The 25800-nt window shown below is 38.6% G+C and overlaps 1 protein-coding gene across 1 annotated transcript in view; it reads right to left on the reverse strand.

Moving 5' to 3' along the window:
* Positions 1-655: 655 nt before the first annotated feature.
* Positions 656-25800, reverse strand: part of LOC140244685 (uncharacterized) — a 39457-nt gene continuing 14312 nt past the window's right edge. The window contains exon 2 of the mRNA XM_072324301.1: positions 656-2885. Within this exon, the coding sequence (XP_072180402.1) occupies positions 1074-2861 (1788 nt within the window). The 5' untranslated portion in view covers positions 2862-2885 and the 3' untranslated portion in view covers positions 656-1073. The remainder of the gene's footprint in view (positions 2886-25800) is intronic.

The raw sequence follows: 25800 nt of genomic DNA on the forward strand, positions 1-25800 counted from the left end.
AAGTAGCATATAATCTCTCCTGTCAGATTCGTATAATTACTTTACATGATATACATAAAATATCATTGAAGGATACATACCTTCATTCTTTTGCACTTTTTGAATGTGCTTCTCTTTGTCACCTTCAACGACAAAGGCAAACACAAACATTTTTCTCTCATGACCTACTCTATCTGATAAATCACAAATTGTAAGGATAATATATGGCTACTTTGTAGCGACACCTTTGATAAACTTTCTTTATTCAAATTTCTGATGATATACTTTCCAGGCACGGGATGAAACCATGGTTATTGCACTTAAATCCACTGGCATGACTGAAAGATCATCATTCCCACAATACATATCACTCAGGTTGCTTCACCATAACCAGAAACTCCTTAACTCTTTGGCCACCCTTTTGGGAGAGTTTGAAAAACCCCCTGCACCCTTGCTGCCTACCCCCCGCCCCCCACTTCTGTAAGCAACAGAGTATAATTTCTGTGACACAAATTTCAAACTTTGGAAATTTATCAAGGTTGTTATTTTTTTTTAACCATCCTTTTCTGTGTATTAAAAAAAAAACTGTGTCCTACCAGAAGCTGGTGCCTCACTACTTCAAATAATTCACACATACCGCAAAATGAATTGTACATAATCAATTACTACTGCGATTCACAATCCAGCCCTTTTCAAATGCAAACTGCCATATTACTGATGGGCAAGAATTTCAGAGTCCTATGGTTGCATGTACACAGTTGTTGTGATACAAGTTCAACTGTTTCAGCTTGTACTATCTCATCGATTCACTCTACCATCTTCTGGCATAACAACAAGGTTATCACTATATGAAGGCGTAAAGGTCAGGAAAGAAGGCAACCTTTGATATTAAATGACTACATTTAGTAACAGCAGCTGATCTTGGGCTCATACATCTTAGAAGAGATGAATGGTCCACAATCCTCCATCGCAAACAAAATTCACCTCGAGAAATAAATAAGAAGCAAGTTTCTTATGTACAGACACTTTGAATAAATAAGGTGAGACATCATGATTTCCTCTAGCTTGAATTCTATCAGAAAGTAGTTCCTGATTTATGTTTCTGTTGTTGAGCAGGATCTACTGGAAATACCCATAGCAAAGTCAGTACCTATATTGAAAACCTGAGATATAGCAGTGACATTAGTGATTGCTCCCTTCTGGGCATTGAGATCAATAACACCTGGCTGGTTGTCTGGGATCTTGTGCAGGGAGAGGTCAATGGCACCTCCATCTTCCCCAGGCGGCGGAAGGTGCCCCTGCATGAGGAAGTGCGTCTTCAGGTGCCGGTTGAGGTGGTGGGAGCGGGCAAAGGCTGTAGCACAGACGTTGCAGATGTATGGCTTCTCACCGGTGTGCGTCCGCCGGTGGATCACGAGGTGGTGCTTGCGGCTGAAGGCGTCGCCGCACTCGCCGCAGACATACGGCTTCTCGCCGGTGTGCGTGCGGATGTGGTTGGTCAGGATGCACTTGCGGGCAAACATGGCGCCGCACTCCTCGCACCGGAATGGCTTCTCGCCGGTGTGCGCCCGCATGTGGCGCACCACGTGGTGTCGGTGCTTGAACGTCGCCCCACACTGCTGGCAGGTGAACATTTTGGCAGCATTTGCACCCGTCACTGACGAGATGAGATCCGGTTTGCGGTAGAAAGGTGGCAGGCGACTGGCAGTGCTGGGATGGGGCTGGAATGGCAACACACCATGGTACGGCGGCTCCTGCTTGATAGGAGGCAGAGGAACAAAGTTCATCCGCATCAAGTCCTCCAGCTGCATGCGGTGCAGGGCTTCCATCGGCGGTAGGCTGGCAGCTTTGCCTAAGAATTCCACCATCATACCCGTGTGACTTGATGACCTGGAGACAAACGTCTGACCAGCAAGGGGGCTGCTGCATTGCTGCATGCTGGTGCATGGCCCCACAACTCCCGGTTCTGTCTTCACCATGATGGGTAAACTCCTCACCATGGGGAATGGGTTGGGTGCATAGAGAGGACTACTACCGTGGAGACCACCAGCTACACTGCTCTCTCGAGAACGTTGGTTTTCGTGAGAATCTCTCCCAGTCTCCGTTTTGATCGTGCAATCATCAGCATCACGTTGCTCCTCCTTGATGCAAGGTTTAACCTTTGCGAACTTGGTTGATTCGCCTGTGTCCATGTCAACGTCTGTGCTGGGCACGAAGGTGTGAGGAATGGAAGGCCTCCATTCCAGTTTGGATGCAAGTGTCACAGGCAGCGAGGATGCATGACAACCGAGTCTTGGGACAGCGGGAGCATATGGTGGATCAGGATGGTGTGAAACCTCATGTGCGCCATCGGTATCAACCCGCCACGGCCCTTCACTGGTCCTAGTCTTGGGCTTGAAACAAGCCATCATTGACCTGCTTTGAGTGTCCCTGCCGGGAGCTGCAGAAGATCTATCCTCAGATCTGCCAGCGGGATCCACATCCATGGACTCCGCATCGTCTGCCTTCTTGTTACCCTTCTCCTCCTCCTCCTGGGGTAAAAGAACAGCGATGCCCTTGCTGCACCACTGCACTTCATCGTCAGTGTCATCCTCCGTCTGTCTGCCACAATCCTCCGGGCGGCTCTTCCCGCTCCTGCCGGACTTGCACTTGAGTTTCGTTGCCCCCGATTCGAGGGACTGTTGGGCGAAGGTTTCGGGCAAGGCTGCCCGCGATGCTCCTGCTTCGACATGCTCCCTTGGCACGGTTGCCACGGTTGCAGCAGTTTCGTTGGGTTCTGATGCATCCTCGATGGTGCCGTCCACCGAGGAGGCGGCTTGTGTCGCAGCCACTTCGCACTCCATGGCTTCTGACCTCATGAATGCCTTCTGTTTAGGATGCATTGTGTCTCTGATGATGTCTTATACCTGCAGGTATAAAAACAAAAGATGAAAGGAATGATTCAAGAGTTTATTTCCTTAACCCTATTTGGGTAATACCGTCTTTAAGTCATACTTCATTTGGGGTAAAACTCTGTGTTTCTATATACAAGATATAATCTTCTTCAAGTCAGCAATACAGTAAGATATCCACATACTGCTGAACTGGGGGAAAAACCTGTTCTTTGGGGAAAGGAAAGACACCAATACAACATACTGCTTTATTGATGTTTCTTCTCAAAGCCAGTAAACATGTGTACCAAATGAAACAGACTACAATACAATAACACAGTCAAACATATTTTTCCTAACGCTTCATCTATTTCATCTTTACCTGGTGTTTAATGTATCATCAATTATCACTCCATTCATTTTTGCTGGCAACATACTTGCACTGCCCTCTGTAGCCACAGATAAGACAAGGAACACATTCTAATGAATAAATGTCAGGGTATATATGGCACGTACACAATGACCTGTTGTCCATTATCCTTCTACCTGATGGCAAATCTCTCTTATATCATGTTGAGGAGAGATTTATATAATGCCATAAACGGTATCGCTGCGTCATACTACACATATTTATGGAAGTGAAGATTCCAAGAAACGCTTGAACCTCAAATCTTTTCCCTCTTTTTTTTTCAGGCCATATTCATGTGACAGGAAATACTGGTGCTTCTCTATGGCAGTGAGAACAAACAAACGAACACAAGCATGTAAAGTGGTAGCTTATACAGAATTGAAGTTTGTACTTCTACCATCATTCTACAGAAATATCTGATAGCCCTTTGAAATGATACATTCTGCCAACCTCTAAGGGATCATTTTTTCGATTAAAATGCTCACTATTACAATGAAATCCTTCCTTCTCAGTCTGCTGTGATATCAAAGTTGCTGTACATTTCTGATGTCACTTGCTCTGGCTTTTTGATTCCCCATTTTATTTTCATTTATCTATCTATGTATTTATTTTTTACAATAATGTTTCCACTATACGCCACTGACAGATAGGAGTAAGTCACTCATCACATTTATGATAAGTGTCCACTCTTCTTAAAAAAAGTGGGAAAGCAGTCATAACCTCTACGTTGGATTCTTTTTTCTTTTCTTTCTTTCTTCATTTTTTTTTTCCAACTGGACCTTGGGAATTTCTGAAAAGAAGTAAAAAGAATTTCTCAAAGTGCCTGGCAGCTAGTTTGTCCTGAAAGAAAAGAAAAGAAGAAGAAGAAGAAGAAGAAGAAGAAGAAAGCAAAAGTATTTTCATTCTCAGACAACAGTTGCTGCCTTTTGCCAGAAAGACTGCAAGACCATGACATGTCTGGTGAGGCAGAGAGCTGTGGGAAGACAGCAAGCGAAGCCATCTCAAGGGATCTCAAGTAGCTGTATGATCTTCATCAACGGCGGCATTGCAATCATTTGGCAGTGAATGCTGCTACAGAACAGACATGCATGTACTTTCTGGCTTGTGCCTGTGCATTTTTATCTGTTTTTGTTCACACTACTGTGTGCATGATTCTAAATTCTATGGAAAAGTGGCATAATTTCACCATACAGTAGAAAAGAATCTGGCAAAAGTCATGGCTTTATTACGCCACATGGTTCTGTTGTGTAGCAATGACTGTGCTATTCTCATGACAAAAAAAAAAAAAAAATGCACAGAAGATCTCACAAAATTAAACAATGTGTGTCATCGTTACTTTCAAAACTTGTGAAGTTAGCAAGGACAAAAAAAAAAAAAAAATTGCCAAATTTCTAGAAGAACTGCACAAGCCCAATTTAATCATTCAAGACACAATAAAAGAACATTGCCAGAGTGGATACAGAAATCGTATAAGTAACTTTGCAATTTTTTCTGCTGTGTGCATTCTCATTAAAAAACAAATCATGAAGTTGCACACGACATTACAAACTTTGCACTCTGAAGCGCATGTTTTTTGTGCGAAGTGTCCTGCGGAAATTGGTTAAGTTACCAGGTAACCTTCACCCTAACTTTGCACGTTTCTGACTTTGTGAGTTTTTAAGCCCAGTAAGAATAGCCTTCTGTGGTGTTAATCACAGAAAATCAAACAGGAAAAAAGTCTCACCAAATACCTATGGATGAGATATGTCAAATGGGCATATGGTGCAAAATGCCACCAAAGAACCAGGATAGAAGAAACTATTGCCTTGCAAAGATTCGAACTCACAAAAAGTTCCACACTTTGCTTGAGACATTTTGCCCGCGAGCACATCGACTGCCACAGTCATCCTGTCACAACTTTTCCGCGGTTTTGCTTCCAGAACAATTTTAGGATATGTTGCAGAGGAGAACAAGCTTCTATCAAAGAACAGAGAAATCAACCACGATTTCTTCAAAATCGACGATCATGCAGGAAAGTCGTATGCTCACTACCGAGCAAAAGTAGTGTGATACCAGAAGTGGGCATCACAACCAGTCACGTGATCCAAATATGAACCACGCTACCCTGCAATGCATCGGCAGAATGAAAAAGAAAAACAAGCATTTAATCGATATCCGAGGACACTCTGTAGTGGCTGAATAGTTTCAATCACTGTCGATCCCTCCAAATGTATACCGATGAAGAAAAACGAAGCATATTAAATATCATCTACTCACAGGTATGACATACAAACCAGGCCGAGCAAAGAAGAGGCACACATGTGCACACAAATCAAATAAATTCATCTCAACATACCGTAAGGAGCCACCGCATGTAACAACGTCATTGATAAATTCCAAATCAGGGGGTGCTCTTCCAATCATCCTACGTATGAGAGCAGTGGTTCAGTGAGGGCTTTATAGTGAAAGATCACCGACTTCACTCTGTCAAATGATGCAGTTTGTCGCCGTCTTTTATACCGCCCTCACACAAAGAGAGTTTCCTTCCTCTGATTACACAATCGGGTAAAGTCCCCTCCACGTTCTCTTCCTCCTCCTCCTCCTCGATCATAACAAAACAAACTGTATAGAGAAGTGTGCGTGTTTTACATACAAACCTGGTGTATCAATATTTATGTTTGTTGGTAATTTGTGTTTTTCTTTCATCAAGGGGGGCACACTCACTCTCTTTAGCCAGTCATTGTGGTGGCTGACCCACTCCCAAACTCAAGTTCGAAATTTCAGTGCAGGTCACGAGGAAATTGAAACTAAAATTGAGCGAGCATACGAACTGTCACCTCCATTTCTCTGTAAATGGGAAAAACACAATTCCTAGTCAGGCATGTACAGATATCTATGGGTTGCACATGTATGTGCATGTCGCATTAAAGGGACTGTACAGTACTGGTTGAGGTGGGGATTCATGTTTTGAACACTCCTAAGTGAGATAATGAGAAACCTCTTATGAAATTTTAAGAAGGATTCAGCGTTTATTTGATGAAAATTGGTTTTCAAATGGCTGAGATATCCAAAAAATTGATAATAATAAAAGGCGACAGGCCTGTCGCCTTTTATTAGGATCTCTTTGTTTCATCTTGTTTTTGGATATCTCAGCCATTTCAAAACCGATTTTCATCAAATAAACTTTCGATACCCCTTAGAACTGCATGCTCTTTGACATCGCATAGAGTGGTTTCTGAATATCTCGCAAAACGTTACAAGCTAAATCCTCACCTCGACCAGAACTGTACACACCCTTTAAAAGACAAAAAAGCAAAATAATGCTCTTTATCATCCTTCATATTTTTTTTGGACAAATGTACATATTGTCTAGTCTTGTGATAAGAGATGTTAATTTATTCATGTAATACAATTTTGATTTCTTCATTTGAACATATGAGGGATATTTTGGCCCCTTAAATACATATTTTCCATGTTCATTAGGTATGGTGCGCAAGCAAATAACCAACTGATGGTAAAGAAAAAAACCAACTCAAACTAAATGCAGATATTGTGACTAAAACTGTAATGCAATAGTACAAGGTATGATATAAGACATCCACTTCACAGAAGTGGCATCTAAGTACTGTAAAACCACACATTTTCATTGATGTGCATTTTAATTTTCCAAATTTTGCAGGAGCCAAAATGTGCAAAATTAAAATGCAAGAGCAAACGTTTTGTCTACACTATAATGCATTGGATGCCAGTTGCAACTCACAAAAATTTCATGCAGTGAAAAAAGTTGTCAGCTCTAATTCGTGAAAATTTCATGCAGTGAAAAAGGCGGTCGGCTCTAATTCATGAAAATTTCATGCTGTGAATATTTCTTACTTTTTTAGTAGCTTAGACACCTCTAGTATCACTGTTCAATGGTCAGTATTATTAAAGAGACAAATATCAACAAAAAGTCAGATAAATTTTCCTAGTTTATGGTGACACAGCACGACAAAGTTTCGACCGCTTCCTCCCATTTTTGCATAAAAAGGAAGATCTAATTTCATAGTACTCACGTCTCCAAAGGAACATGACCTATCCCCACAAAAGCTTCCATAAAAATATCAAATACCAATTTTCTGCTGATTCTACAGAATTTTTAGCTCTCGTGATGAATACATGTGTTTTCTCCTACTCTGTTTACAACAAAAACCCACAATAAGAAAACAAAATACACAATACACACATCTTCCACAGAACTGATATGAAAGCTGATAACCAATGAATTGCGCTGTAAGGATTTCCCCTGCGCCCAAATACCGGCCCCACATGACCAGAACGCTTCTCAGTGAACATGCAGAACAGAATTTTCCATCATGTAGCTTCTAGAATCATTCTCAAGAAAAGATATTAATGGATCCTCTGCCACAGCTTTTTTTTTTTCTCAGCTTCAGAGCTTAGCTCAGTTTTGCCATCTCCATGGCCACAGTCAGGCAATGGCCAGTGAGCATGAGCAATGAAAGAGAGAGAGAGGGAGAGAGAAAGAGAAAACCAAGAAAGATGGTGACACAAATCTATACCTTGTCTCACGAAATAGGGACTACCAATGAGCCTCAGAAACTGCCTGTGTGGTAACAGAATGACATCATAATCCTCAATACTCCCATTCTCATGATATCCTCTTTCTACTCCCCTCCCCCTCTTCTACAATCTCCTTACCTACCTCCACCTCCACCCCCACCCCATCTTGGGGAGTAATGGCAAACTGAGCCTGTCTATGTCAGTTTTTAGATCTATGGTCAAATGATAGTGGTCAAAATTTACCTGTAGCAGATTGTGAACACTGCTGCAATGCAGGTTCCTATCAATGATACTTGGGGCTCAATAGATTTTAACTGGTGGTGAAAGCAAGATGACCACTACAGTCAGGTGGCCTCTCGGACAGGGTCAGACTGTCCCTTGGTGAGAGATTAATCAGTCAGCTCTGCCCACCTCTCGGTAGGAGCACACTTCTATGATTGGACTTTCCAATGCACCACTACTGCACTGGGTAGAAACTAACAAGACTTTAAACTGTGTGGAAATGTACAAATCATTTCTGCACAATATAGTGGGAGCTCAATAACAAAATACCTGATATAACAAACTAATTTCTCCGGTCCCAATGAATTCATTTCCTCTGTTTCGTATTGTTTATTGACCACTGATATAATAAAAAAAAATCTAATAAAAGAACATATTGTCTCAGTCCCAATTATCTCGTTATACTGAGTTTCCACTGTACTGATGTGTTCACACACAGGTAAACTGTCACTGATGCAGAAAGAAGTTTTGAGAGATTGATGAAATTTTTTTTTTTCTTTCTGGGTAGTTGATTAAATATCTATAAAATATGCCTATCATTCGTGACCATGCTTCACATACACAACATTGCCAAAAACTACCTCTGTGTTCTGGGTTTATGTGGCAAGCAATAATTGTTCAATTCCTTCATGCAGTACAAAAACTTTGACAGTAGAGCGTGATTAAAATAGAACACGGTGTTGGAGCATTTTTTCCTTTGTCTTGTCTAAAGCCTTGCTTACATACTCATGCCATTTCGGGCAAGTAATCGTTCATAATACTGTGGAGTGCAGCATACCTCCCCTGCATTTGGAAGTTTGCAAATTAGTATATGGACTCATAATTTCAAAGACGATTGCATCACAGTGACATACACATTTTTTTCCCCCCAGACAGTCACATGTTCTGAGAACAATGGAATTCACATGAGGTGTCAGGGTTCATGCATGAATTTGCAGTATTAATATGAACACTTTGAATCAAACTTTTTTTTTTTTCAATGTGTGTGTGTGTAGGTGTAGGTGTGCACCACATATACATGACAGATTTCTGTGCAGAATTCTCTTCTATATATGTATAATGCTAACTTGCTTACATATGTACAAAGTATAACATACAAGTCCCCCAACATTAATTGCGTCTTGACTTCTACTGATGTGAATACATGTAGGTCTATAAATCACACATTTTAGATTTTGAAAATCAAAATGTGTATCACATATTTTAATCATTTTTTACATATTATTCTTTTCTGCACCCACTATTTGAGCTCATTTTTGTGAAGTTATCAACAGTACAGTCGGGTGAAATAAGCATTACAATGTCTGCTGTTTTGCACCTTACCTTGACTAATACGTAAAATCACAACAGTTACATTCAGACAGTTGTCCTTAACTTAAAGGAAAGCTCTATGGGGCACCAAGTGTCGCACAGTCAATTTTGTTCCGAAACATTTCGTTGAAGAAATAGCCATTTTGTCACAAAATCGACCTTGCGACACTTGGCGCCCCATAGACCTCATCCTCAAGATTTTAGCAAGACAGGTCTCAGAATGTAATCTCCATAGAATAAAACCTTTGAATCTTTCAATATGAATGGTCATTGCAATGTGGGAAGTGTGCAGGGATTGAGATTATAGTAAAAAACAGAAAGTTGTCCAACAGTATTGTATGAAACCTGTCTTGCTGGTGAGAGAGCTAATACAATTTTGTATCTTGTTATGGCAAGGTGCATACTCATTAGGCATTGTTATGTCTATTTCAACCAACTGTACTGTTGATGACAATAAAAAGTGCAAGAAGGATTTTTATTATTATTATTATTATTATTATTATAGGTGGAGTTACAGTATGTGGGAGCAGAAAAATGAAAATTATACGATTACAAACATATGGTGCATATTTTAATTAAACAAATCTCGAATTTATGATGTGAAGACCTATTCATATCACTCAGCAGAAATCATGAACATGCACAGGACCAGAACTGAATGGCATGGTACCTTTTCAAAGGTTAACGGTATAAAAATCCAGCATTAAAACAACAGCAACAAAAAAGAAAATCAGGTCATGGTGTGCCCTGGATTCAAGTATAAAGTAGAAAACGGGAAATCATAATTTTTTTTTTTCACAAAAAATTCTCGGAAAACGCTATTGTTTGTTTGCCTGTTCTTCCTGATGTGGACGATGGTGAAAAAAAAAAAAAGGATCCTCGCAGAGTAGCTGTTCGGAAATGAGCATGGCAGGTGGAATGGAAGAGGGGAAAAAAATACACACCTACTGACGACGTACAATTCAGATGGGTAAGACTTTAAAGGACAAGTTCACCTTCATAAACATAAGGATTGAGAGAGTGCAGCAATATTAGTAGAACACATCAGTGAAAGTTTGAGGAAAATAGGACAATCAATGCAAAAGTTATGAATTTTTGAATTTTTGTGTTGGAACCGCTGGATGAGAAGACTACAAAGGCTCGTGATGTCATATGAGTACAACAGTATAAAGAAAATGTAAAGGAAATTCAACATATTTTCACTTTTTTTCGCATAATAAAAGAGCACTTGACTTGCCTCTTTCTAAAGGCAATGGGAATAATATTATCCATAACATATGTCAGTAACAAATCAAGGGAATGTGTACTTTTTTCAAAAGATGAAATTTTGTGAAATTCTCTTTATATTTTCCTTATATTGTTGTACGCATGTGACATCATGCACTGCAGTAGTCTTCTCATCCAGCGGTGACTGCACAAAAACTTCAAAAATTCATAACTTTTGAACGGATTGTCCGATTTTCCTCAAACTTTCAATGATGTGTTCTACTAATATTGCTACATTCTCTCAATCCTTATGTTGATGAAGGTGAACTTGTCCTTTAACCCTGGAATTTGGCCCAGAGTCAGAAAGGGAGAGGGGGAGAGAAGAGAGAGTGGGAGAGAGAAAAGAAAAGGAGAGACTGCAAGAGAGGGTCTCTGCAAAGGGGCGTGAACTTTGTGCTCATAATCAAATTAAAAATCAATGTCATTTCATTCAGTTCTAGGGCAATTACCCCCTCGACAATTTAATAACCTAGACCCTTCCCCTTCCCCTAACCCTAATCCTAATCTTTACTCTAACCTTATCAATAACCTGTATTGGGGGGGGGGGAGGGTACTGTATAAGCTGTTATTTACATGAATTTCGCGAATCACAGTCGGATCGCGAATTTAACAACATGCGAAAATGTTGCGTTGGACTACAGGTAATACTGTATTTACGATACCGTTGGTGTCAATTCGCGAAAACAACATCTCGTGGAAATGCCCCTGACCTCCTCATTCGCGAAAAATATCTGTACGCGAAAATAACAGCTTATACAGTAATTGCCTTGATATGTTTCATTATCTATGTACTTGTCTTATTTTAATGGTATTGTTTACCATTGGGAGCAGTGATTCAAAAAATGTTTAAGTATCACATTTGATGTATATGTACACAACATTGTAGGTCAGTTGTATCACAAAACATCCTACCTTAAAAAACATTTGAAATAAAGCCTAAAATATAAGGAGATATATCACTATTTTTCTTACTAAACCATAACTGTAGATGGTTAAGTCTGGAAACAATAACACTGATTACAATGATAACAATTTTTACATTGGTTGTTTCTATCCCTAACTCACATTTTAGAACTATTTTGAAGCACTAAAGCTGGGTTTTTATTTCATCTACAAATGGTAAATAATACCGTTAAAGTGTCACTTTGATGAAGAAATGTGAATCTTTTCTATGAGCTCCAGCTACAGGAATCTACCAGATGAAATCTTGTCCTCTTTTTTTGTTCTTGTTGATTGCCAAAGTACGCACACATTAACAAAAGGTATGTTATGGGGGAACCCCATTGTCTTCTCCCATAGACAAATACTCCCACAATGTCATTTTTACGCCCCACAGTGTCTGACTAAATAAAGCAAAACATAAGAGGAATACCCCCACATGTACCCCTTGCTCATTTGTGTGTATGTGTGTGTGTGCATGGAAATTTATGTTTGTTTATTTGCATTTATACATTTAAATCTACTCAACTTATTGTTAATATCCACAGAAAATATGTTCATACAACTCTGAAACCACTTTCCCCCATTGTGATTGTACAACCGAAATTTGAAACAACAAGATTAGGAGGTTACCAGCCTTCCTTTTTTCTTGTTTAAAATCAGGAGTGCCGATGTTCACATATTTTTTTTTTGTATCGTGATGCAATAATTGGTAATTGCAATACTGTATACGCTGTTATTTTCGCGAGTGTTTAATTTTCGTGAATTTCGCGAATCACGGCTGGACCGCAAATTTAACAACACACGAAAATGTCGCACATATAGATCAAAGTCATTAATGTCAAGTATGTGTGAACAGGCCTACACAATGTAGTTGACAAGAATGGGATTTTGATTTTTCTTTCTCTTTCTCTCTTGAACCTTAACTGCCACTCTGGACTGCTCCTTCAATGGGGAAACACCAGCCTGCTCAGACGTGAATGACATGAAATTATTTTTTCACAGAAATGATGCTATTTACTTGGCAATTTAGCATCATTTGTTGGTTTGTAGCTTCATGATTTGAGGGGTGGAAGGGCACAACAGCCATGGATACTATGTGCTATTAAATCGAACAGCCTTCTACCACTAAACTGACCACACGAGGATGGAAGAACAACGAGTCCAGACATGATTGGGGTCACGGGAGGTGATTGGGTAAACCACTGGTGGTTAGTGAGGATGATTCATGCCGGCCGATTGTTGGTAACAATGTGGAAGCTATCACTTCCCCAAAACAAACAAAAACTCCATTCACGTGAGGGATGATGCAAGGAATAGTACCGCTGAAAATATTTCCCCCCCAGTATTTTACATGGAAAGATTTTGCATGAAGTGATGCCACTATTTGGTTTGTGGGGGGGGGGGGGGGGGAGGGGCTTCGCCCTTTTTCACATTTGATTACTTTGAGAATATCTTATTTCAGTTGCAATAGTTTAATCCCATCTTGACAAACAATGAACATACTTTATTTACCACAGCCATGTGAAGAGAATTGATTCTTGCATATCATTATGCAATTACATTCTGTAATAAACCTAAATTAAAAAAGAAAAGAAAAGAAACAGAAAACTATGCCTCAAAACATTTAGCCTATCATCAACCATGTAAACAAAGATCATTGGCAAGAACAGACATTGGTTTTGGCCGTATGTACAGCTCCAACAACATTGTGAACTGCATCGAAGACTGTCAAGTTTAGAGTCCTTCAAAATATACTGTACAAGCTGTTATTTTCGCGAGGGTTTAATTTTTGCGAATTTCACGAATCACTGTTGAACTGCAAATTTAACAACACGATAAGCCTCAGCGTTATTTCACAAAAATGTTCTAGACCTCCTCATTTGCAAAAATACCTGTACGTGAAAATAACAGCTTGTACAGTAGGTGGTCTTTATAATCACGCGTTTACATGAATGTCCGATTTCACTGTGTATAATTACATCATGTAATGTTAGCCCATCACAGGTACAATGATATGCTCACAGTACAATTTGTAGAATTCCTCAAACAGTGCCTTTATCAAGTCCAAAGTTTGAGTAAGAGTTCAAAGAAGTTGTATCATGGGTAAAGATAGGGAAAAATAGTGGGTATAGGTCTGTCTCCAGTTGCTGGTGTAAAGTCTGGTAACTGTTTGGTAGGCAAAGGCACAAAGAAAATCAACACAACATAGCAAAGGTATACAGTGTTCATATAGTACACTATGTCTAGACGTTATTACTGCATCAATCCTATTAAGTGGGCTAATTGACAGCTGCATACATGTAGCTGCATCAGCTAGCAAATATCCAGTGGTCATTCAGTACTTAAAATAGACAATTTACAGGGAATTCCAGTGGCATAGCCTCAATAAGCCGCAATATCAAACAGTACAAAATACACAGCATATGATACACCAGTACACATAAACAAAAACATGCTTTATACCAGCACCAAAGCAAGTTCACACTGTGTATGTACCAACAAACTTGTGTTCACACTGTGATATGAGCACACACATTACACACATGTGCACAAATGTCTAAAAGACTGCTAAGAGTCACAATGCATTTGACCGGGGGCTCCCATTCGAAGGAAAAAATGTGATCCCTTTCAAACATATTTCCTCACACTTTTGATAGATTTTCAATGAAATATTGTACACAAAGCATACAACTTACAAAGGGAATTCCAACTCACTCCAGAGAGTATTTCCTTGACTTCAACAGACACAATATCTTGACGCACACACTCAAAAAAGAGAAAAAGAGGCAAAAAAGAAATCAGAAAAAGGGACAGAAAAAAAAATCTGTGTCTGACATAATTGACTCCCTCGTTTCCTCTTGGCATCGAAGGACGATTTTCAGCACACCAAGATCAAACACTCCACTTCCTTAGCAACAGCAACCTACCCATATTTATCTTTTGACCGCAGTAAACAATCCCATGTTTTTGTTTTTTTCTTGGACCATTTTAAAAAATGAGATATCAGGACTCGAGGAGGGGGAGGGGGATGGGAGGGGAGGGGAGAGAGATGGAGAGGGAGAGAGAGAACGAGAGAACACTTTTTGAAGAAATACACGTGAAAACAACGGAGAGATTGAGCATATGATGAGTGCGCCGGTAGAAACAGCTGAATGTCAGGGATACGCCGCGCGTCACTCCAGCCCGTCCCATCACGCTCATGTGACCCGAGTCCCCACGATCGACGCCCCGAGACTCACGCCGACTCGTCTGAGACATCTGCGGGGCAATCTTTGTCCCCCCGTTTTTTTCCTTCTTCTTCTTCTTGCCCCGTGATCAAAACTAAGTGACCTCAACACACCGCAGGACAAGAAATCCTATAGATGTGCCCATCGATGACATAATTGCCTTTCTTTATTTTCTTTTTTTCCTGGCACAGAAACCCAAATTGAATACTGATTGATTGCTGTATAATTGCCTTCGACTCCTTTCCCCCTAACAAAAAACCTGGTCCACCCACAACCCTCCTCCCCGCAAGATTTGTTGCCGTGATCAACTTGTGTGCGACCCCTACAAAACCTTTCTACCAATAGTCCAACATCTTTAGCAACCTCTAGTGGCAGCTATAAAGCAGATACTGTGGTTAGTGAAGGGCACGTTCAGTGATCGTGTCGTTCAGTGATTGTGTGTGTGACTAGAAAATTTTGAGAGAGTTATGGAATATGACCTCCTTGCTTGCCCTCCTGAAGAGCCCTATGAAAGGTCTGTGTGCTTGAAAAATCACAAATCAATGATGTTACATCATATGAGAGAGCTTTCAAAACTCTATTGAACTTTGTCACAAACCAAAAATTGATTTTTGGGTTGAAATTTCATGCTAGGGCCTTTCTGCCAGGTAAAAGACTACCTATGCATATCATATGCAAAATTTTGAGCTGCATATGAGAGACAATGGTGTAGTCAAACTCTGCATAAGTCAAAGTTGAGAAAGTCAAACTTTTGTGAAGTACCGTACACAGTAAATTTGGGGGCCAATATATGAAAAGTGTGTATCAGTCACATCATGTATTAAATCAAATACTGGATCTCGTCAAAGCTTGTTCTCCAGTAAGATTTGATTCATGTGGAGCTGACTATTACAGTAGTTGACACTTTGAATTTCAAACCGTTATATAACACTTTTAATGCTCATTTGAGTCTGCTTACATGTTTACCAAGCTATTGCCGGTGTTTCACTGTTTTTATTGAAAACAACTCGATGCTTTGTGAAGCTGTAACTCTCATTCTAAATATAAATGTCACTCGAATTACATAAAACAAAGCTTTTCCAATAGAGTCTATTTGTAGTAGTACTGCTATCGTCATTATTATTTCTATCTTATTCATCACCCTATAAAGAAACATTTGTCATAACAAGAGCCTGGTTTTCATCGCCATGACAACACAGTGAAACAAGGGCAACAACTCGGTAAATCTGAAAGCATAGTCAATTGAAAATCAAAGTGGATCGGTTGGCGAGGGAAAACTTGTTCCTTATCTCATTTTTTGCTTTGGAAACACTTGAAAATGAAGTATGTTTAACACGGCAATGACTTCTGTGAAGGGAAAACAAAGAAATGCTCAAAGGCATGTATGAAATTAATTGGGTATGCACAGATTCTCTGCAAAACTTTCTTCAGTTTGTGCATTTTAATGAGTCTGTGTACATTCAATGCTTTTCGCTTCAAAATTATTGGGTCCACTACATCGATAATAGTAAAGCATCAGCTGCACACTGGTTGTGACTGGGTGAACGATCCGCTGATCGCATGGAGTGATGTGTCATAACAGAGCATCAATTCGACAAAAGATTGCAAAATGGAGTCAAAAGGGGCCTGAGCTTTCGATTCTAGGAGAATCTTCGTCAGAGGCAAAATGACCGGGTCATTGGTCATTTTGCCTCTGACGAAGATTCTGCTAGGATCGAAAGCTCAGGCTCCTTTTGACTCCATTTTACTCCATTGGCTTGCCACTATTGAATCTTCAGCAGCTTTTTTATTGCTACAAAAAGATTGCAAAAGCAAAAACATTTCCTTTTGTGGAGTTGGTAGGATGTTTTGAGAAGAAAATAGTTATGATATATAATATGTTTATGAGTGGTGTATCTGTCATATATAGCAACAACAACAAAAAAAAGCCCTTGCCTCGTGATACTATTTTGTAATAATAACTTTAAGACAGTTTGAATGTAAGTCACTATGGGGGTAATATTTGACTTACATGAGGCAATTTTAACACATTCTTTGCATATTTTTCTCTCTTCTTTTTGTAATAAATTATTCACAGAAACTTGACTTTTGCAAATCTGGCACAATCAATTATTTTCGTTTCTGAAAAAAAAAAATCACAAAAAAAACACCCCCCAAAAAAGAGAGAAGGTAAACTCCCTTTGTTAGAAAACAACAACAACATTTGAATAAATGACTAAGACTACATTGTACCTCTAGTCTGTTAAATCTGCAGCTTACCAGCAATGTTGCCAAAAGAAGTCAAGAATGGGTCCACAATGGATATTATATTCCAAAAGTTATATTCCATGCAAGCTTCTCCTGTAAGTAGCTTGGCATGGGACATACGAAGCCCATGGAGGTTGAATGGTATACTAGATACTGGACTGCATCGGCATCTGATGATAACCCCGTGTAGAGGCATCCATTCCCACCACACCCATGGCTATAAAAATATAAACAAAAATACACACACACACACACACACACACACACACACACACACACACAAATTGGTATGGCATTTGTAATTCATTATTTGTCATCACGATAACTATTCATACATCCTCCCACCCCTCACACGAAAATAACAACTAGTGACTTCGCAAATACGACGTTGGAATCTGACTCTAGACCCAGCAACACCCAAATGTGTGACTCATATTTTTTTCCCCATCCACTCCCAAAGTTGTTGGTGTTTTGTTTTTTTCTATGCCTTATTCCTCATCTCAGACCTACTGGTGGTCTGTGCATTCATCCATGCACATAACCTAGTCTGGTATTCAGACCTCAAGTTCTTAGCTGCCTTTTTTTCAACATTTTATTCAAAATATCATCATTTTTGGGTTAAACTGTGGTGCAGACTAGCATTAAAACAACATCTGAAGGAAAGCATGCTTCTCTCCCTTACGTTTAGCATGGACCTACTTAGGTCCATGGGTTTAGCAGAATACTGAACGTATCACAAAAATAGCACGCATTTTTTATGTCATGTACATAGCGGTATAAATACAATGAACTTTGTACTTATGACTCAGCAATGTAGACATCTATAAATTCCCATCTTGAATGTCGACCTGACTGGTACTAAATGCAGAATGTTAACAAACATTAAAAGGTGTGCAGTACTGCTACATTTGGTGCATAATTAGTCACTAAATTTATCCATCATTTATTCCTATTTATTTTATGATTTCCACTCCTACAATAGCATTGTCATCACAACACTGTGGGCACCGGTGAAATTTGAGAGAACACACCTGTATGACACATTTCACTCCCGAGATACAATTGTCCAATTTTAGCAAGCCCAGGAATAGCAGTTTTTCTTCTTATTATTTTTTTTTCCATGTTGAATAGGGGAATTTTGATATTTGTCATGTTCAGGTTTAAATCTTAAACTTTAATTAGTAAGTTTATGACTGGGATGTAATCACTGCTCCCAAAGGTAAGCAAGACCTTTAAACTTGTATATATGCATTATACTTGATACTATACATAAAATGAGAGGAGCGGTTATCATTCTAATACATAATGCATATGCTGGGTATTCATAAGAGGGACAATCCAAATTTGGGAAGGGGAAAGTTCTAAAGCCATATATGGTCATGAGATTTTATGAATGACCTCTCTACTCTGATGTGGTGGTTGTCAACACAATGGAATGTACTGGTCAAGTGTTTAACAAGCCAGTAGCCTAAAACAAAGGGTCACAGAGGTGGGTGGAATTGGTCAGTGGGGACTGACCATTTTCCAAATAAACCAGTGCTTCATAAGGCACTGCAAGGACATTAATTTTAATCAAGGAGGGAAGTGAGGAGTGGGGAGAAATATACAATTTTGGGTCTTACAGAAGTATGCCCAAATTTTTGAACACATAAAAAAAAAGAAATCTACATATTTTACAGCAGATATACCAAACCCCTTATCTACAAATACAATGTCTAAAAATGTATTGTACAAGGTTAACAATCCCATCACACACCCCTCCAGACACACACAAGCTCATCCGCCCACACACACACAAACACACAAATATTTGGATAGTTGGGGGTGGCCCGATATATGGAGACACGATAGTTTTGTTATCAATACTTTGCTTTAAAAAAAAAAAAAGCTAAAAAAAAAAATAGGCACATTAGAACTAAAAATTTAATGGATGCAGCCAGTTTGATTTTTTTTTTCTCAACTGAAGCATAACTTCGTATTTTTGCCAGTATGCATGCATATTTTTATCTGTATCATTTATCCTTCGCAAAGTCGAATGTCCTACGTTTATGATATAATTCCAGATTTATTCTGTGTTACGTTTTGTTGGAAAACGAAGAATGAAAATAAATGAAACTAGAAAAGCATTCTGAGAGCGCAGACCTCTGCCAAGCAGCTACTTTCCACCGATGATCTTGTGCTTCCCAAAGAGATTTTTCTCCTCTCCACCACTGGGGAAAAGCTCTTCGGGCTCTTCCATAGAGACCGATTTCCACCCATAGGTATACTTGCTGAAAAATCGCCCGATTCCCAATATAAAAGCCTTTGTTACGTCATAAACCCTCAGCTGCGCGGCGCACCTCGCCCAGCAGAAAGTGGAGCACGCACTTTAGTGCACGTATGAAAACCTCAATAATGCGCAGCTTGAACTCCCAAGTTCATTGACCCTACCTGCCAAAATATCAAAAATCCTTCATAAATTCCCCCAAAATTCTCGGATCACTACCAAAATTTAATCATCTTTTACCTGTCTCATTCTCAACCTTTCCTATAAATTTCATCCAAATCCTTTCACTACTTTTTGAGTTATTTTGCACATGGACAAACAAACTAACTAACAAACCAACGGTAACGTAAACATAACCTCCTCCCTTGGCAGAGGTAATGAAATGAAATGAAATGAATACTGTAAAAGTGGAAATTTTCGCGGTGTTGAAATTTTCTCACATATCGCGCAACCAGAAGCTAGCACAAGATAAAAGCACGCGAATACTTTTGCCTGTCATATGTTCCAGTAGTTGATGTCCTGATTCCGTGGAATTAAAAACACGCGAAACTCTTCTTACCTGGCCAAGCGCGGAAAATTACTCGCGCGAAAATATCCACTTTTACAGTAGAGGGAATAAAAATATGGTACATTTTTGACCAGTCTATCATCACCAAAACAATGACATCTCTTTGGGACACAATTATATGTATTTTTTTCTTTTCCAAAGCTTTCCATATAGTCATTGATGCATTGCAATGTTTCAGCATACATCAAGTATAGCCCTGTACTTTTCCTCAAACCTGCAGATTCCCTGAATCATGAATTATACATAAAAAGTCCATTAAAAAAATCCCTGGAAAAGTTCCATGGTTAAACTTTTCTTCTCAAAACAATTTGTATACACACCTTTCCAGATCCTATATATATAAATATATTGATATCAAGCTCTGAATCTTTGTGTTTATTTCTGTCCATGGATACAAAAAGACCTCCCATTTCTATTTCCAGCAGCTACCCAAAGAGAGGGATGCCAACCTTGTTAATGGCACTGCTGTATTCTGATAGCTAAGGCCAAAAAAAAAAAAAAATTTTTGCATTGACGTAACATGAGATTTTCAAACAGGGTCGGTCGGGCGGATTTTTTTTTTTTTTTTTTTTTTTTGCTACCTGCATTTTACGTGTAAAACTCGTGCTCAGCTCAGTAAACAGTTACAACTGCTGCACCGAATGTGCTGTGTTCATCTATTCTACAAATCATTTAAGAGGCCGATATTACTGAAATTATACCCCTTCACAGAATTTAAAGATGTTGAAATCCGTATCCTGAATGTTTTCACTTCATATTTTACTATTTTGACTTAGATAAGATAGATGCAAATTGACCCATATGTACGATCTTTTCATCGCACACGGCGATCTCTATTACAGTCCCACATATACAGATTCGTGTAAGTTCTCCACACAAGAAACCTACGGCAAAACTGTGCACAATACATCGCAGTCTGAATGCTACGTATACACTGAATAAATCTTGTTAGAGTACGTGTCCGTGTTGGAAACAGATGACGTACTGATCAAGGAAGGCTTATGCAAAGCGCTAGATCTCTCCCTCGTACATCCGATATCCCCAGAGCCGTTTCCACTTCCGGGTTTGAGCTATCGCGATCGCAATCAACAAGATATTTGATATCGATAGCAAAAAAAAAAAATAATAAAAAAACATGGGGTCGGCGGAATTTTTATGGTCGGGCGGGTTACCCCAATGCAACAATTTTTTTTTTTTTTGGCCTAAAAGGCATATTTTAGGTGGAGAAAATAGTATCTTTACTTTTCCTGTAAAAAAAGAAAAAAAGAATGTGTAATAGCATTTTGAAAAAAAAAGTAATTTCCATGCAACCTTCCATGCAACCAGCCATATTTGGGGTTAAAAAAATCATATATAGTGCAAAAAAGAAGGGGGTAACTGTTGGCATCTCTGCAAAGTGGATTACACAGGATGCAACATTGAAGGAAGATTTTGGAAGAAATAGTTGGGAGAGCTCTGCAGACATCACACATAACTAGCAAGAATCTATTATAAAAGAGATGTGTGTTTTCAAATTACAGAATAAAGTCTCTCTGTCAAGACTAGGTTTCTAATGCTAACATTATACAACCAGTATACTTCAAAGGTCATGGAATTGAGGGGATTTCTCTGACTAATGATCTATCTCTTTCCAACTTCTGTTTTGTTTTTTTAATTACCCTTTGAACTCCTTCCATGCGATATCTGAACTGCATACATTTGTATGTTTGGACTGCATTATTCATCCACAAAATATCTATTCATATCATATTTTCCATCATTTGATAACTCCTAAGCAATATCTTAACAATACACTGCATTTGCATCAACAAAATATATGATCATATGATATTTTCTATCATTTAATAACTAATTGTTGCTGAAAGATGTGTAATCTATAGCTCTGCTGGAATGGAAAATGAAGAGAATACACATGCATGAACAGATGCACTGTGGTCAACTTCTTGTAAAAATTCATTTTGAAAGTGCTCACTTCATTTGAACTGTACGTCGTAGCATCGGCTAGGAAACGGACAAACAAGAAAAAATTTGAGATGCCCAGGATTCTTCGTTCAACACAAGAGGTGCACTCACAATCAAATCACTGAATAAAAGCTGAAACTGTTTTCTCCTCAAATACAAAGTGACAATACCTACGATGTACGATGCACACTGAAATGAAGTTGTTTATACCTCATGAAGCCAACACTGGTAAGAAATTCAAGTCCACCCAGAAACATATGTTGCTTCCTGATATGAAACATCAGTTTTAAGGTAGGAGATGTCAGAAACTTTAGACAAGAGACATATCTGTCCAATCCTCTTTTCCCCTTCTCCTTCCTTCCCACTCCACCCAAATAAAAAGCAAAAACAACCAAAAATCACAAAAATAACTGCTCAGAAAAATGACTAGGCAGAACCCAGCTTTTGTGAATAGATTTCCGCCACTCAGATTTCCCCGACACTCAGAAGTGACACTCGTAACTCTCTGGGCTAGCCACGGAACACGTGAGCTCAATGAACCGATGCGGGTGGTGGCGGCAGCGGCGGGCATGTGTCATCGCCGAGTGCTACCCCACCGGCTGGTATGCCGGTAAAGACGCCACTATTGTGCTCCAGTGACCCATATCATATCCCGCCGAGTCATTTTTTCCCCTTTTTTGCACACTCCTTTTCTGCCGCAAGTATCAGGAATGATGAAATACATGTCCATTGCATATATCATCTGGGGTTGAGTATTTTTCTCTTCTTTATCTAAACTCTCTCCTTCTTTTTTTTTTCTGTCCACTTCTGGGATTAAAGCAAGATAAACAAGAGAGGGTAATATCAAGACATGTTTCTACCGTTGTATGGGTGTGCGTGATAGATGTTGTCATCGGTATAAATATAATTCTATGGCTTCGCTGGGGTTAATTGTGGACTACTTGTACCGCCACGTGCACTGGCACAATGGGCAATTGTGTTTGGCTAGTTCCTGGACTGCACAACAAGAAGAACTCTGGCCAAAGCAGTAATCTACGCACACTTTTCATCCTACATCAGATTTCTTTTTTTCTTCCTCAACTTTCGGATGCATGTGGGAAAAGAAAACGAGAAAAAAAAGAAGACGACCATAACTCTGCTAAAAATCAAGAGCTGCAACTTAGTACCTAGCATTTCAAAAATACAGCAACATCATCCCCCTTTAAAAAGGGATTTTATATATATCCCATTACATCATTTACCTTTTGTTATTTTTTTTTAAACTGTAAAAATTGAACGAGGAAGAGACACTCCTAACTCTTTCATGATGTAGTTTTTTCACAGGCTTCTTAGGCTGCTCAATATAGGACATAATTGCCAGATGACGTCAAAAGGAGACAGAAGCGTTTTTGGTCTGAGAAGTAAAGGTACCTTCCCTCACTTTGCTCCTTCTGTCACCGATGAAAAAAACAGAAAAGAATCTATAATATTCAGTGCTCCATTTCAGTCACAGCAAGCCCTGATGTCCTGAATGTTTAAAAAGGGGATTTCTGGACCGGTCAAAAGTTGGTCTGGTCCGATAGAGTAAAATTTTTGAAACACCAACAGTGTAAATTTGATTGAAGTTGAATGAAACCTGAGGAACATTGTGAAATTTCACTCATTTCCAGAGCAGTTGATGTGTGTGCAATTGAGTGAGCTGACAAAATCATCACCTCACAATTTTCCTCTGGTTGTTTGCTAAAAACTGGTAAAATTTCAATTTTTCTGGTATACTTGTAAAAGTGTAAAATATAATGTTGTTTCTGGCTGAATAACTTTAAAATAATGATCAGTCTATTGACTTTGGACATTAGACTTGGGCATACTAAATTGCTTTGAACTAAAAAGCTGTAAATTTCAAGATTTTGTAAACTACATGTAATTAGATTGCAGGTTATGAGGTGATGACATCACCCACTCACTCATTTGCAAATTCGTATTGACTGTTCAAGGAGTGTTCGTGAACATTAGCGAAACTTAACAATGTCATAACTTCCTTCATCTTTATCTGATATTGATCAAATTTTTGCCATTGTGCTTGTAAAATTTTACTCTGTCTTTTCAGACTAACTTTTAACTGATATGGGATTCCCCTTTACGGGTATTAGGCATCTGGTTTCATCACTTGATTTTCCACTTCAAATGTGACCACACCCACTTCCAGTTGCCGGAGGATTGGGGGGGGGGGGGGGAATTGGCACGCGTAGTAAGAACAAAACTAGCTCATGCTATGAGGAAATGAGTTACTCTGGCATCTTCTTGTCTGCCAGTTTCAGTGAAGAGAAATGTTTGTTGAGTCATTTACTGCAATCAGATCTCGAAGACTCTGCTAAGAATGATTGAATTATGTACATAAATCTCAAAACATAGATTAAAGAAGAACTGACACAAATCCTAACAAATAAAGCAACTGATAACTGAAATGATCCTAAACCTGAAATGCTGTTATGATAATGTCACTTCAAAAATGACTGAAGTACTTTTAGATCTATATTGCTAAATATATTTTCAGAAGGAGAAGTTATTTCAGATGATACTACAGTTGCATTTCACACCATCAGAACGACACTATTCCGGAGCATTGTAATTAAGGATCTCTAGAAATATGAGGAGATACAGCTAATATAGGACATATTCCTTCAAACAGGAGATACCGGTAATGATTTTAAGAAAAGAAAGAAAAACCAAAAGAACTATTGAGCAAACACTTAAGGATTCTATGATCAATGTATATTGATGAAAGCTTTCATGCTGAATACTAATAACCTTTTCACTGAGTAGAATCAAAATTGAAGTCATTGCTGGTATTGTTAAGGGATATACATGTATAGTATACTGTACTTAAGACTGAGATATCACATAGAATTTCTATTAATGCCCCCCCCCCCAAAAAAAGGCAAAAAAACTCAATAACAACTGTTTCTTCAATTTCATAATATGAATATCATTGCCATCATTTCTATCATCATTCTTATCAGTAGCAACTGCAATATGATTTTCCCCCATCATTCTTGATAGTTTATTTGTAATTGCTTGAATACATATAAAAATCCATCTGAATTTACATACTCATCCTTTGTTTCCTTTTAATTCTACCAAGTCTGAATCCCAGTACAGTATACTTTGAACTGTATGAAATCATTATTAGAACAATGCTTTTTCCATGGAAGAGAGTTATTGAGTTTACACTACTGGTAATAAATAATGCCCATTACAAAAAATATATTAATGCCATAAAGGCACTATATATTCAAAGTCATACAGTGCAAAAGGATCTCTTTTGCTACCACCTGTAGACTTCAAGAACAAATCATGAAAGAAAAATAAATTCTTTAATAAATGCCTAGATCAAATAACTAAATCTCAATAAAATATTTAGATGAGAATAAAAAGAATATGACTGCAATAGATACATGGAATATGTAAGAAAAGTATGACTACTATGATAAATGGATGAAGACATTTTTGTTATCATGCAAAAAAGATTCACTGTGCATATCATATTCACTGAATTTTCAGTTAATAAAAGTGATTTTAAAAAATCACATTTCAAATCAATTAAGCACAGCCAGTAAAAGAAGCTGGAATAAGAACAAAAATCTAATACATAAGCTGTATCAACAGGAAAAAAAAAGAAAGAAAAATAAAGCAATAAAAAAAAATAGTGCATGTAATATAAATTGTATACTACATCCCATTCAAATTGCTGTAAGAAAACAGATGATATTTGAGGATGCTGCAAGTGTAATAAACAAATTAATTTGCTGTTCATGATTAAACCACAGTAGCAAGTTTGCCACACAGGCTGAAAAAAAAAAAGATGTTTATAAAAGAAGTGAGTCAGAGAACATATGAAGCCACTGAATATCCATAGCCATGGCACAAACTACTTTTCTTTTAAAAAGTCAAGGAAA

Source organism: Diadema setosum, chromosome 21, assembly GCF_964275005.1.
Source record: "Diadema setosum chromosome 21, eeDiaSeto1, whole genome shotgun sequence".
Taxonomy (NCBI): domain Eukaryota; kingdom Metazoa; phylum Echinodermata; class Echinoidea; order Diadematoida; family Diadematidae; genus Diadema; species Diadema setosum.